At 46.9% G+C, this 14,042-nt stretch overlaps 1 protein-coding gene across 6 annotated transcripts in view; it reads left to right on the top strand.

Annotated features, from left to right (window-relative positions):
- The first annotated feature begins 2,632 nt into the window (after positions 1 to 2,632).
- The window catches only part of CWC22 (CWC22 spliceosome associated protein homolog), a 47,601-nt gene continuing 36,191 nt past the window's right edge, over positions 2,633 to 14,042 (top strand). For 5 of the 6 annotated variants that reach the window (XR_014025951.1, XR_014025952.1, XR_014025953.1 and 2 more), the window contains exons 1-2: positions 2,633 to 2,683; positions 7,764 to 7,882. Coding sequence is in view for 3 of the 6 variants with exons in the window: in XM_081323974.1 (XP_081180100.1) it covers positions 7,877 to 7,882 (6 nt within the window). In the remaining 3 variants the exon portion in view is untranslated. Of the gene's footprint in view, positions 2,684 to 5,865; positions 5,882 to 7,763; positions 7,883 to 14,042 lie in introns of those variants that run through there. The other variant, XM_081323975.1, reaches the window with a different exon arrangement.

Genomic DNA, 14,042 nt, shown 5'->3' with positions numbered 1-14,042 from the left:
CGGTCCTTCCACAAGCTCTACACGTGGCCGAGCAAAATCTGCAATTGGCGCAAAGATGGTTGCCTCCATACCCCTTACATCTAGGTAAGAGAACTGCCTTGTAATCATTCTCTCGTTGGTGGTTGCCGCAGTTTTGTGTGTTTGGTTGCCTTTGGAGCTTGTTGATTTTGAGTTCTTCATATTCTGATGATTTTCTAACGCATTTGGCGACCTCAAGATGGACGGAATCTTCAACCTTTGAAGGTTTGGTGGGCTGCACTGTCTGCACTGCACCCCCAGCGGCTTTGTTGGCTATGGCCTCATCCTGTGCCTCGGAGAATGTGAGATTGAGTCTAGCAAACAGTCTCTGCTGGAGGGTTCTGTCTTGAAGGCCACAGACGAGCCGGTCTCTCAGTCGTTCCTCTAAGTTCGAGAACTTGAAAGGTGTGCAGCCTGCCTTAGGCCTGCGATAAACTCTTAAGTTGTCTATCCGGGTAGCTGCACTCCTTGGTCGAATCTAAAACGCCACGCCATCTCCGACATCTTGGGCTGAAAATGCCCAGTCAGCTTTTTCTTAAGGTCTGCGAACGATACTGCTTCGATGGGCGTCAGTGCGAAAAGGTTTTCTGCTAGGTCGAAAGTTGCTGGTCCACACATGCACAGCAACGTGGCGGCTTTTAGGCCTTCCTCTGCAATTTGGTTTGCTCGTAGATATTTCTCCACTTGTGAGAGGTAAGATGGCCATTCTTCTGGATGTTTTACATCGAACTCTCTGAGTTTGCCAACCTTCGGCATCTTTCCTTGATTCCTGTGTTCTTGGATACTGCTTCTTAGGCTCAGGGAATGCGTCCGCTGAGCACGCGTCTGCTAGTGTGGCTTTACTAGTCAGCCTAGAGGGGGGGGGAAATGCCTCTTCCCTCCAGCGTGTATTGCCGACCCCTCATTAACTTCAGCCCTTTAAACGGTGAAGCAGGATCCCACCCTCATCACCACTGTTAAGTTGTGGGCTCTGGTGAGCAGGAATGAAAACACAGGGTTGAGTATAGAGAAACTCATTCTTTTATTCTTGCTGGAACTGTACTTGAGCTTGGGCCGCACCCAGCCACAATATATAGCCAAGCCCTATGGTAGCAGCCAATAGGATTCAACCCGCGCTTGCCACCTGGGGCTGACCAATTGCAGGACCGGAGACGGCCTGTCTGGGTTGCTGGAGAGCCGTTAGCTCTCCAGCAACGCACATGGTGTGGTACCAAAAGCCCAGTACATAATATCTGACATCCCCAAATTTCCATAGTCTAGCATGGACCTACTAGTATTTACCAGTTTCGCACAAGTCAAATTACTTTCATTTCAATCATGAAAACTAAGAAACTACTGTACTAAAGCTGTAATCCTTTACAGCTTAAAAGAGAATTAGGCTCTGCTGAAGACAATGGGTCTTAATCTATAAACATCCATAGGAATTCACCATTCTAGACTCAGTGAATTCCCAGTTACTTAGAAATTAGTCCTCTTGATATGACCAAGATTTACTACAAAAGGCCCATGTTAATCATATTTTTTCTCAAACATTCAACATCTCATAAATCAAATATTTACTGGATTCAAAAAACTATCATAACCAGATCCATTTTGGGAAAACTGCAAAATCCATAGCTTGAAATCCCTTTCTTAAGAACTGACCAAAATGTCACAAATGACTGTTCCAGGCTTGGAAATCTGTGAAATTCTACATTAGGCAACATATAACAAACGAAGTGTTGTAGTATCTTTCCTGATCTCAAATGCAAGTGTACTTTTTGGGATTTTCTGCGAATTTTGGATTATTGAAAACAGCTCAGTATTTTGGTCACCCTTAAACTTTGAGCCAACCACTCCTTTTCTTTTGTCAGAAATATAGGGAAAATGGACTATTCTATCCACCTACCATAATATATATGTGTTGAATTCGATATTTCACCTTGGTTATAATTTCTAGCCAATGCAAAAATATACACAAGGTGGCAGAAATTCAACAAGTGAACCGTTGCTTCTTCTCTCTCTTTGCTAGTAAAAACTGTATCAGATGTCTGCTTGCATTATACACTTATTAAGAAATCCTATCTTTCTGCCAGGGAGGAAAGGAAAGTGAGAGGGGTAGGAAGGAAAAAATAATTTATTCCGAATTTCTATAGGCTCCAGGTACTTCTATTTCAAGTTCATCATAAAAACTCTCCGAAAACTCTTTGCCACTCTTGGACAGCAGTTAAGACACTCTCTAAAGCAGGGGTCTTCAAACTCGGTCCTTTTATGACTCGTGGACTTCAACTCCCAGAATTCCTCAGCCAGCATGCCTGGCTGAGGAATTCTGGGAGTTGAAGTCCACGAGTCATAAAAGGGCCGAGTTTGAAGATCCCTGCTCTAAAGTCTAAAAGTATCGAACATAAGGAACGCTGGGAAACGTAGTCAATCCGTGTTTGACAGAACAATCCTAGAACGCCGGAAGCTGCTGTTAGGTAAGCAAGAACCCGCTCTTTGGGCGACATTTCTCTTAACCCTTTCCTTCCCAATGTTGACTGCTTGGACGTAACATAAGCAACAATTCAAGGAGGGGGACAAAGGAAGTCCCGCCTTTAGTCTGGCCTCTAATTGGTGGGCAAGTAAGCGGAAGTGGCGTCATTCCTGCAAGCGGGCATATTCTATGGTGGAAGTTGGTGTGGGTCCGGTAAGTTTATGAGGCCGCGGGGAGCGGGCTTTCTGACGTCGTCTCCTCGCAGCCGGAGCTCTGGCTTCTTCCCCGTTTGGAGCCCTCCCCTTCGATCGCCTGGGTGGGGGGAAGCGATGGGGTCACGAGCGTGGCGTGGACGAGGGAGCTTCCCCACCCCCCCGCAGCTGCTCAGCAGCGGTGCTTGTAGGAAGCGACTCAGTATTCGTTCCAACACGTGTAGGGGGGTGTGCATGTCTGAACGTGACCTTGCGCGATCTCCTTTTCCCCGCCTGAAATCGGTGTGTGGGGAAGCACCAGGAGTTGCCTACTGCTGCCCCAGCGCCTCTGCTTCCCTAGAAGGAGATCCGATAAAAATCCTTTGCCAGTTCGTAGAACCTTTTTCTTTTTCTTTTTTTTTCCTTTCTGGCTGTTCTCCACAACCGTTTATCCTAGCGGTGTTTGGGGTTTTTTGTTTTGTCGTGAGGCTTAAGAGGCAACATGAAGGCGACTTCAAGATTTCTGTTAAGCGGAGAGAGCTGTCTGGGTTTTCTTGATGCATAAAAGGCTGCTGTGATTTCTCATTTTCAGTTGCTGAATGTCGAGGACACCGATGGCATATCGGTTTTGTGAAATGTGGGGAAGGGTTTTTTTTTTAAAACAGGGAAACAGATAGGACTAAAATTACTATAGTCGCATTCTTTTATCCCTTTCCTCTTTGTTTCACAAGTAAGATACTGACCACCCTCATAGAGCCTTGGTGGAGCAGTGGGCTAATGCCTCCTTAAGTAACACCAGCTGCCTGCAATTATTGCAGGTTTGCATCCCACCAGGCTCAAGGTTGACTCAGCCTTCCATCCTTCCGAGGTAGGTAAAATGAGGACCCAGATTGTTGGGGGCAATAAGCTGACTTTGTAATAATGCCGCTTGGGGGTTGTGTGAAAGCCCTAATAAGCAGGCATATACATAGAATGAAGGCTACTGCTAAGTTTGTAAGCCGCCCTGAGTCTTCGGAGAAGGGCGGGATATAAATGGAATTAAAATAAAAAATAAAATAAATCAAACAGCACAACCACATTGTCAATACAATTCAGATGCTAATGCTAAGTTTATCGTAAGGCTACATTAACAAGCTTACAAATCTGAAATTACAGATCTCACACTGTGACTGCCTCATCCATTAGGACAGGTCTCTCCTAAGTTGCTTTCTCTCACCTTTTAAATGGGTGTGAGTCGTTCCCCCCCCTTGTCTCCTTTCCTAGTTAGGATTACATTCAGCATACAAGTTAATGACAGTAATTGGCACCAGGATTTTTTTTTTGCTAACCAATGTGATCATAAAGCACAACCTCACATGACTTGCCAACTTATTACAATTCCAGCTGCAGTGTTTGGACAAATCCTCCATGATCATTAGGTGGTGCAACATTATAGGATTGGTGTTTGTGACCTCTTGCTGGTTTCTCTATTGACTTTGCTTGTCAGAAGCCAGCAGTTAATGTACCAAATGGCAGTCGTGTGGCCACAGTTTACTGTAGCTATTGTAATTGTGAGCTGGTTACCAAGCATCTGGATTGTGATCACATGACCACAAGACACTGCGACTATCATAACTTCATACAGTTGCTGAACAAATGGTGATTTACTGAGGGCTCCCTGTACTAGGACTAGAATTAAATTTTATTTACATTTTGAACATCAGCAGAAACTCAGAAGATTTAGGGGTTGCATAAGAATAGACTGTAGGTTTTGTATCTATGTTCAAAGTGTATGCTTTCCTGTGCCGTCTTTTGGGATGATCCATAAATGAATCGGATAAATGTAATTTTGGTTCCCATAAAGAAGTAGTATCCGAGTATGGCTTGATCTTTTTTAAAAAAATACCATATCCACATTATCATGAAATGAAAGATAGATGATTTTGTGACCTATCCTGCCAAGGTGCCAAGAGAAAAAGGTGCAGGAATCCAGATGGACAATTTACAGGTTGCATCCAGTCTTCAGCCATTCTGTGTAACCCATGAGAGCTTCCTCTGTCACTATTAACAAAAGAAAAATCAGTTTTTATTAATGAAAGGAGGGCAGTTAAAGCCTCTCCTTTCCCATCTGAGCGTTCATATCTGTGGATACATGAGATGTAACAATATAGGAAAAGGATGCGTCCTGCACCTAGACAGCCCTGCCCATCATTACCCTTTGTAAAAGTCTACCATACAGTATAGTGAGTCCCTCCAAATATTAAAAACATAAATGTTCATCTCCATCATAGAGTCTGCTGACAAGCCTATTTGTGAAAAAATGGAGTCTAAGACATTGTCCTACAAAGTAACTGGAGATGATGACTGATTATACATACGTACATACATACATACATACTCCTAATGAAGTACTTACACAGTTTGAAAAAACATGGTAAATTCATAATTTAGTAATGCAGAATTAAGTTTCTTACCTTGAAAAAAAATGATGACAGTTTGAAGCCTAAGGCATGGACAGGAGCAAGGCTGTAGAGCAGGGGTCTTCAAACTTGGCAGGTTAACTAAAGGCCTGCTCCAATGCCAGTTGTTTTTCAGGAAATAAAGAGCAAAGAACTCCCAAATAAAAAAGATTGAATGCTGGTGTGGTTAATTTTTAATTAGATTGGGCCCTATGTTTCCACTGTTTCATATCACTTTCACTAATGTTAGGTTTCTTCAGAGAAATCCTCAATGAACAGAAAGCCTGTAAAATCATTTCAGAATGTTCACAGTAATAGAAGAGAGCTTAATATGATTTTACAGTAAAGGGGTTTACATTTAAGGTAAATGATGGAGCAGATATTTCAAGGATTACTCAGAATAAGGAAGAATAAGAAAATATACTGTTTTCACCAATAATGTTTCTCTTGGCAGAAATAGATGATATAAGATAGAACTGCCATCAATATTTTCCAGTGTTTCTAAGAATGTCTGTGATTCAAAATGATGTCTGAGAAAAATAATGTTTAAGGAGGGCTAACAATTTTTTACATGCATCCTAGTCCTGCATAAATTTATTTTCAAGAAGCCATTAGATAATATCCTAAAACGTCTGTGAAATCCATGTCAGCTTAATTCTCTAAATCAGCTTAATTCTCTAAATCCTGGCTGAGGAATTCTGGGAGTTGAAGTCCACAAGGCCAGGTTTGAAGACCCCTGCTGTAGAGCAATGGAGACAAATGATGGAAAATGATGACAATTAGTAAGTGAAGGAGATGTGGGTGCAAACTTTGTATGAAATATAATACCAGCTCTGCAGGGTCTTGGTACATCTTCTGTCTTTTTCTTGGGTCTTTGCTTAACAACGTCTATTGTTTTTGCCATCTTTCTTTCAAAAAGAAATTCATTTGACTATTTTAGTAAATTTATATGCTGCCCATCTCACTATCCAAACTTGCCAAAGGTAAAGGTAAAGGTTCCCCCGCACATGCGCGCTAGTCGTTTCCGACTCTAGGGGCCGGTGCTCATCTCCGTTTCAAAGCCATAGAGCCAGCGCTTGTCCAAGGACGTCTCCGTGGTCATGTGGTCGGCATGACTAGACACCAAAGGCGCACGGAACGCTGTTACCTTCCCACCGGAGTGGTCCCTATTTTTCTACTTGCATTTTTACGTGCTTTCGAACTGCTAGGTTGGCAGAAGCTGGGACGAGTAACAGGCGCTCACTCTGCTACGCGGCACTCGGGATTCGACCCGCCAAACTGCTGACCTTCTGATCGACAAGCTCAGCGTCCTAACCCACTGAGCCACCGCGTCCCCAAAGTTGCCTATATGACTCCAAATAAAAATTGAACTTCAGAGACTACTATTCTGTTCCTTTCTGCATTACAGTTATCTTCTAGCCATTTCAATTTTTGTAAAATTTTCTCAGAACTGAACATTTTGAAGGGTTTTATTATTATTATTTTAAAGATTTTATACCGGCTTGCTGGACTTTTCTTCTTCACCTTCCACTTGGCCCTCAGCAACAAGTGTTGCAGCTCTTTTATTGAAAGTTCTCTGCACACGGGGCTAAAACAACTTATCTAAGTAAGTCTTCTTCCTCTACTTCAGGGGTGTCAAACTGCCGGCCCGCGGGCCAGATGCGTCATGGCGAAACCGCGCCCACCCCATTGCCAGCAATGGGGGGAAAAGTTGTGATACGTCGCGACACATCACGTGACGTTACGAGTTTGACACCCCTGCTCTACTTTGTTGAACCCAGCCTGCTTTGTGAGAGCAATACAACTTGCTTTTATTTTGGGAAGCTCTTTTATAGCATCAAAGCCTTTCGAATCACAGATGAAATCAGGTCGAAGCCACCAAACACCATTGTTAATGGCTTCTCGGGTCCTGTGAGAAAATTTGCCCCCAATGTCTTCATTATCTGATCTTCAGCCAAAACATTTAACGGATGTTCTGTCTCTTCAAATTCTTTGTCTTGTTCTAATAAGCTTTCTACAGTTGTTCTTGCTTTAAAAAAAAACCCCTGGCTTTTATATTATTCACCTTTCTTCTGATTGCCCATGATGTCTCTTCATTTAAGCGGAAACACACAGTGTTTTGTTTCAATAAAGCATTTCTTTCTCCGCTTGAAATGTTATCACCAGCATGCTTCATTTTCACATTCTTTTCAGTATACAGATTTATCAGGGAGGGGAAAGTACCCCTTAGCAGTAATAATTACAAAGTTAAAAAAAAAACTCAGAAGCAAAAGACACTAACCAAATAGTGCACGTACGACATACGTACTGGCTTGAGTTGGCAATAAAAACAAAGCAGCAACCTATTGCATTCAGCTGGATAGTGCTTGCTATGTTCACATACCGCTTCTCATTATTGCAGAATTGAAACTTAAGAAACCTGATGCAAAAATGAAGATTGTGTTTTACAGACATCGTTCTCTTGTTTATCAATCCAGTATGAGCAAATTCTCATACATATGCTATATGAGAACTACTCTGTAAAACCTCCGATAAGTATAGATTAAAGAAGTCAAGCTGATTAACTGAAAAGCAGATAATTTTATCATTGACAGCAATACTAGTTTATGGCTGCTTTGATTTTGTCTTAGCAATACCAGCAAATCTCGTTTGTTTTCTCTGTAGATGAATTATTTTTGCCGTAAGAATAACAGTGACATTCCACATTGATTTTGAAACGCTTACATTGGAAATTCAGTTTAAAGTGGAAGACTAAGAGGGAATGAAGAGAAGCACAAATGAATGTAAGTTTTTTTTTAAAAAAATAATATTAAATGACTAAAGTTTTGATGTTTAGGGAAACACTCATTTCTTAATGCAGAAGCTAAGAGTTGCTAGTCAGAGTTACGGCATACATGACAGATCCTTCCTGCTATAGAAAATTTCATGAATTCAGCAAATCCACATTGGTATTTCAAGTGCCCCGAAAGGTGCAGCTTTTTGCTCAGTCTTTTGGTGAGGAAGATTGACATCCTTTATCTTTCTTTCTTTCTTTCTTTCTTTCTTTCTTTCTTTCTTTCTTTCTTTCTTTCTTTCTTTCTTTCTTTCCTTCTTTCCTTCCTTCCTTCCTTCCTTCCTTCCTTCCTTCCTTCTTTCTTTCTTTCTTTCTTTCTTTCTTTCTTTCTTTCTTTCTTTCTTTCTTTCTTTCTTTCTTTCTTTCTTTCTTTCTTTCTTTTGTTCCCATCTGCAACGATTATTTTCTCTGCCAGCTTTGTTTCTTTGCCTTGTGTTTTGCTTATTCTTATTGTTTTTTAAGGTGCTTTTTATAATTTGTAAACTGTCCAGACTCACTGTTCTGTACCAGCCTACTACCGGCCCTGCAGAAAAGGCAGGGACAACCCCTTTACAAATGGCAAGAGACTGGAACTAAGCCTGCCAAATTTATTAACATAAAACAGAGCAAAACAAGACACGAACCATGAAACAGGAGCTATTCAAACGGTTGCCTTCAGCAAACCAGCCCTCCCACACATTCCCCTTTAAACAGTTCAGGGCGTGGCTTTTCTCTGCCTCCTTCCGAGGTGCCCCATTGCCTTCCTCTGTTTACTCCTGATTGACTGCCTCCTGCGTCGGGCGTCCTTGAACAGGGCCAGCTGTGGGTCATCTTCATCCACGCTGTCAGGCTCACACAGCTGGGCCTGCGTCGTAACCAGGTGGGAGGGGCCTGGCTGAGGGCTCTGCGGAGCCTCAAGGCCATCATCAGCAAGCTCTCCAACACCCTCAGCAACCTCTGCAACACCCCTCTCCTCCTCCTCTGAATCGTCCGACCCAACTGCCGAACCCACAGGCTGACCCTGAATCACAACACTCGCTGGGAGTCAGGTGGCATGTACGTTTAATATATTCTGGTTGGTCACACCACAACCAGTTGTTCAGATTGGATTCGGCTTTTTTTATCCACTTATCAAGTCCTTCCCAAGGACCTGAGATAGGCAGATGTGGTTTGGTGGTGTTAAAGGTATTGTTATGTATGCTATTCCAAGCAAAGGTATTGTTAAAGGTATTGTTATGTATGCTATTCCAAGCAAAGCTGCTTTTTGCAATTGACCAATTGTCTCGTTTTGCCACAGCCATTCTAATTCTATTACTATTATTTTCATTATTATATCATGAAAGCGTAAATTTAAAGAGGGAGCGGATGAGTAAATGTTGCTGGTACTCTTTCTTTATTGCCACAAGTAATAACCTGTGAGTAGATTATTGGAGGAGGACTGTGTTAGGTCAAACCATTTCAGCCAGCATTATCTAGGATAACTGTCAGGGGTTTCAAACAACATTTTTTCAATCATATCTGACAGTTATATAGGGTCTCCCGCTTGAGCAGGGGGCTTGGACTAGAAGACCTCCAAGGTCCCTTCCAGCTCTATTCTGATTGATTCTGATTGATAGATTAACTTTTTGCATGAAGAGCATATATTCTGCAAGTGTACACGTAGCAAATGGTTCCTTTCATGCCTAAAGAGGACTAGAACTCCCACTTTCTAGTCTATCCCCTTAATTCTGACATCAATTCTCTCAATGTTTATGGATGTTTCTGAGGTACAAGTCTTATGTGGAAAGCAGTTTGAGTTTATGGAAGTATGATTGAAGCCCAAATACTAAACTTTATCTGAGAAGAAATCTATACTTATTTGTATAATGCAATTGGCTTACGATCAAGTTGTAGTGTCTCCTATATACCGTATATACTTGAGTATAAGCCGACTCGAATATAAGCCGAGACCCCTAATTTTACCCCCCAAAAGTGGGAAAAGTTGGTGACTCGAGTATAAGCCGAGGCTGGGAAATGCAGCAGCTCACCTTATGCTCCTCTCCAGAGATCTTCCCTCAGCAGCGGCCGGCAAAGTAGCTCGCACGCGAAACAAGCCCGGCAGAGGAGCCGGAGCGGCGAGCAGAGGCGCCCGGCCCAGATCCTGCAAGGCCCGGCCGAGACACGCCCCCAGCAGCGGAGCTGCTCCGGCTCCTCTGCCGAGCTTGTTTTGCATGTGAGCTACTTTGCCTGACGCTGAGAAGACCCGCTTGGGCACTCGGGTTGGTGTCAGTCTCCGCAGGCCCTTCTCGTTTCCAGGAACGTCAAGCGCGCTTGGCTCCCCACCCCCACGGCAGGGCAGGGCAGGGCAGAGACTTGCTCGCCCTTCTGACGGCCCTGAAGCGAAACGAAGGGCTTGCAAACTCCCCGCGAGAAGCTGGGCGAAGCGCGCGGCTGGGCGAGTGTGTGCCTGCGCGCGTATTTACGAAAGAAACGCTCCGAGAGCTCTTTCTCCGCCCCCTTGGGGGGAACTCTAGCGACTGCTGTAGCCGCGCTTCTCTTCTCGGCTCCGAAAATAGGGATTTCTACTCTCTCTCTCTCTCTCTCTCCCCTCCCCACCCCGCATTCTCCTGCCTCTTCGATTGCGACAATAAAAGGGCGAAGGGTGCGCTGGTTTCTTCCTCCTTCCTCCCCCCCTCCCCTCCCCTCCCCGATTGTCAGGTGAGGCAGCTGGAGGTCTGGCCGGGAGATTGTAGCCGTTTTGAAACGCCGCGTCTTGAAACGCCCGATCAGCTGATTTTCGGGTGGAAGAGCCGCGGCTTGAATCTGTTTGCATCTGCCTGAATTAGACCGAAACGGCCTGAATTTGACCAGAGTTGCTTTGTAATGGCTGGAGGAACTGCAGAGGAGGTCTTGCCGGGAGATTGTGGCCGTTTTGAAACGCCGCGGCTTGAAACGCCCGATCAGCTGATTTTCGGGGCGGAAAGAGCCACGGCTTGAATCTGCTTGTATTTGTTTGAACTTAACCAGAAACGGCTCGTAATGGCTGGAGGAACTGCGGAGGGAGTGAATGCTCCAGCCTGGAATATTTGGAAAGGCTGGGGGAACCGGATGAACTGCAGCTTAAGCGACTGTTGCCGGAGGAGCCATGGCTTGAAACGCCCCAGTTTTGGGGCAGCGTTTGCTTGTTCCGGGTAGAAAAAACGCTGTCGACCCCGGCATCTTTTGCGGGGAGGGGTGAGGTGGGGTGGGGTGGGGTGGAGGAAGCAGTTTGCGAAGCAGCCGAAATGGGGGTGTCAAGCCCTACGGGGACCAGGGGAGCACTTCCAACAATGCCTGCGCAGCACCGAAGGCCCATTGGCGCCCGCACCCAACTGTTCGGCGGGCGAACGCCAGACCCGCTGCCGCACTTACAGCTGATCGGCGGCCGGAGGAGATTGCGAGCGGCTGCGGAGGTTCCGCGCCGGCACAAACAGCTAATCGGGGCTGAAGGAGACTGCGAGCGGCTGCAGAGGTTCCGCGGCCACATCAACAGCTGATCGGCGGCCGGAGGAGATTGTGGATGGGCGCAGAGGGTCCGCGTCAGCACAGACAGCTGATCGGCGGCTGAAGGAGACTGCGAGCGGCTGCAGAGGTTCCGCGGCCGGATCAACAGCTGATCGGCGGCCGGAGGAGATTGTGGACGGGCGCAGAGGGTCCGCGTCAGCACAGACAGCTGATCGGCGGCTGAAGGAGACTGCGAGCGGCTGCGGAGGTTCCGCGCCGGCACAAACAGCTAAGGGGCAGCCGGGGACGTCTACCGGTGGTCACGCAGCGCGATCAACTGAGCGGCAGCTAGAAACAGCCGCCGACGGTCGCACGGGCCTCACGGGACTTTTCGGGTCCGATGGCGGCTTGGAGAGTGTGGGTGGCTGCTTCGCAGACCTGGCGGTTGTAGCGGCATGCAAGGTCTGCGAAGCAGCCACCCACACTCTCCAAGCCGCCATCGGACCTGAAAAGTCCCGTGAGGCCCGTGCGACCGTCGGCGGCTGTTTCTAGCTGCCGCTCAGTTGATCGCGCTGCGTGACCACTGGTAGACGTCCCCGGCTGCCCCTTAGCTGTTTGTGCCGGCGCGGAACCTCCGCAGCCGCTCGCAGTCTCCTTCAGCCGCCGATCAGCTGTCTGTGCTGACGCGGACCCTCTGCGCCCGTCCACAATCTCCTCCGGCCGCCGATCAGCTGTTGATGCGGCCGCGGAACCTCTGCAGCCGCTCGCAGTCTCCTTCAGCCGCCGATCAGCTGTCTGTGCTGACGCGGACCCTCTGCGCCCGTCCACAATCTCTTCCGGCCGCCGATCAGCTGTAAGTGCGGCAGCGGGTCTGGCGTTCGCCCGCCGAACAGTTGGGGGGTGCGGGTGCCAATGGGCCTTCAGTGCTGCGCGGGCATTGTTGGAAGTGCTCCCCTGGTCCCCGTAGGGCTTGACACCCCCATTTCGGCTGCTTCGCAAACTGCTTCCTCCACCCCACCCCACCCCACCTCACCCCTCCCCGCAAAAGATGCCGGGGTCGACAGCGTTTTTTCTACCCGGAACAAGCAAACACGCAGGCAACCCTGCACTATTCAGCTCAGTGAAGTCACGCTTGAAACGGCTTGAAATGCCCGATCAGCTGATTTTCGGGGCGGAAAGCATGCGGTGTTGTTGTGTTTTTTTTTCCTCCCCCCGAAAGTGAACGGCAGCTTTCCGTACTAGTGTATTTGTACTGCCGCGAGTGACAACTGACAAAGCTTGCCGGTGTGATCTTGATTTTGGAACTGATGAAGTCTGTTAACTAATTGATTGGCACTTCGGTCGCTCATCGCCGTGAAACTAGACCTTGTTTTTGGGTTTGTTTTTTTTGTACTTTGGGCTGATCAAATGGAATAAATGGAATAAATAAAAACACTGGCATGTCAAGACACCAGCACAAAGACCAAGGTACAAGCACCTCTCCTTCAGTCATTATTGAAACATTTGATCAGCCCAACTTCTTCTTCTTATTATTATTATTAAATCTGTTTTTTAACCAAGCGTGACTTCACTGAGCTGAATAGTGCAGGGTTGCCTGCGTGTTTGCTTGTTCCGGGTAGAAAAAACGCTGTCGACCCCGGCATCTTTTGCGGGGAGGGGTGAGGTGGGGTGGGGTGGGGTGGAGGAAGCAGTTTGCGAAGCAGCCGAAATGGGGGTATATAGAGGATGGGAGGTTCCCACCGAGAGAGCCAGCAGAGTTGTTGTCAAAGCGCGTCACACGCCTTTCCAACCACCAGAGAAGGGAGGAATAAGAAAGAAACACACACACACACACACACACCAGGAAATCGAGGAAGCTTGCGTAAGATCTGAAGGAGACACGATCGTGGGAAAGGCACCGAGCGTGCCGTGGAAAAAAAAGAAAGGGTGGACTTGGGCTCGGCTGGTTTCGCAACGGGAAATGGGAAATCCCCGCAAAAGATGCCGGGGTCGACAGCGTTTTTTCTACCCGGAACAAGCAAACGCTGCCCCAAAACTGGGGCGTTTCAAGCCATGGCTCCTCCGGCAACAGTCGCTTAAGCTGCAGTTCATCCGGTTCCCCCAGCCTTTCCAAATATTCCAGGCTGGAGCATTCACTCCCTCCGCAGTTCCTCCAGCCATTACGAGCCGTTTCTGGTTAAGTTCAAACAAATACAAGCAGATTCAAGCCGTGGCTCTTTCCGCCCCGAAAATCAGCTGATCGGGCGTTTCAAGCCGTGGCGTTTCAAAACGGCCACAATCTCCCGGCAAGACCTCCTCTGCAGTTCCTCCAGCCATTACAAAGCAACTCTGGTCAAATTCAGGCCGTTTCGGTCTAATTCAGGCAGATGCAAACAGATTCAAGCCGCGGCTCTTCCACCCGAAAATCAGCTGATCGGGCGTTTCAAGACGCGGCGTTTCAAAACGGCTACAATCTCCCAGCCAGACCTCCAGCTGCCTCACCTGACAATCGGGGAGGGGAGGGGAGGGGGGGAGGAAGGAGGAAGAAACCAGCGCACCCTTCGCCCTTTTATTGTCGCAATCGAAGAGGCAGGAGAATGCGGGGTGGGGAGGGGAGAGAGAGAGAGAGAGAGAGTAGAAATCCCTATTTTCGGAGCCGAGAAGAGAAGCGCGGCTACAGCAGTCGCTAG

This window comes from Vipera berus, assembly GCF_964194415.1.
Source record: "Vipera berus genome assembly, chromosome: 1".
Taxonomy (NCBI): domain Eukaryota; kingdom Metazoa; phylum Chordata; class Lepidosauria; order Squamata; family Viperidae; genus Vipera; species Vipera berus.
This window is presented reverse-complemented; position numbering and strand designations above follow the sequence as displayed.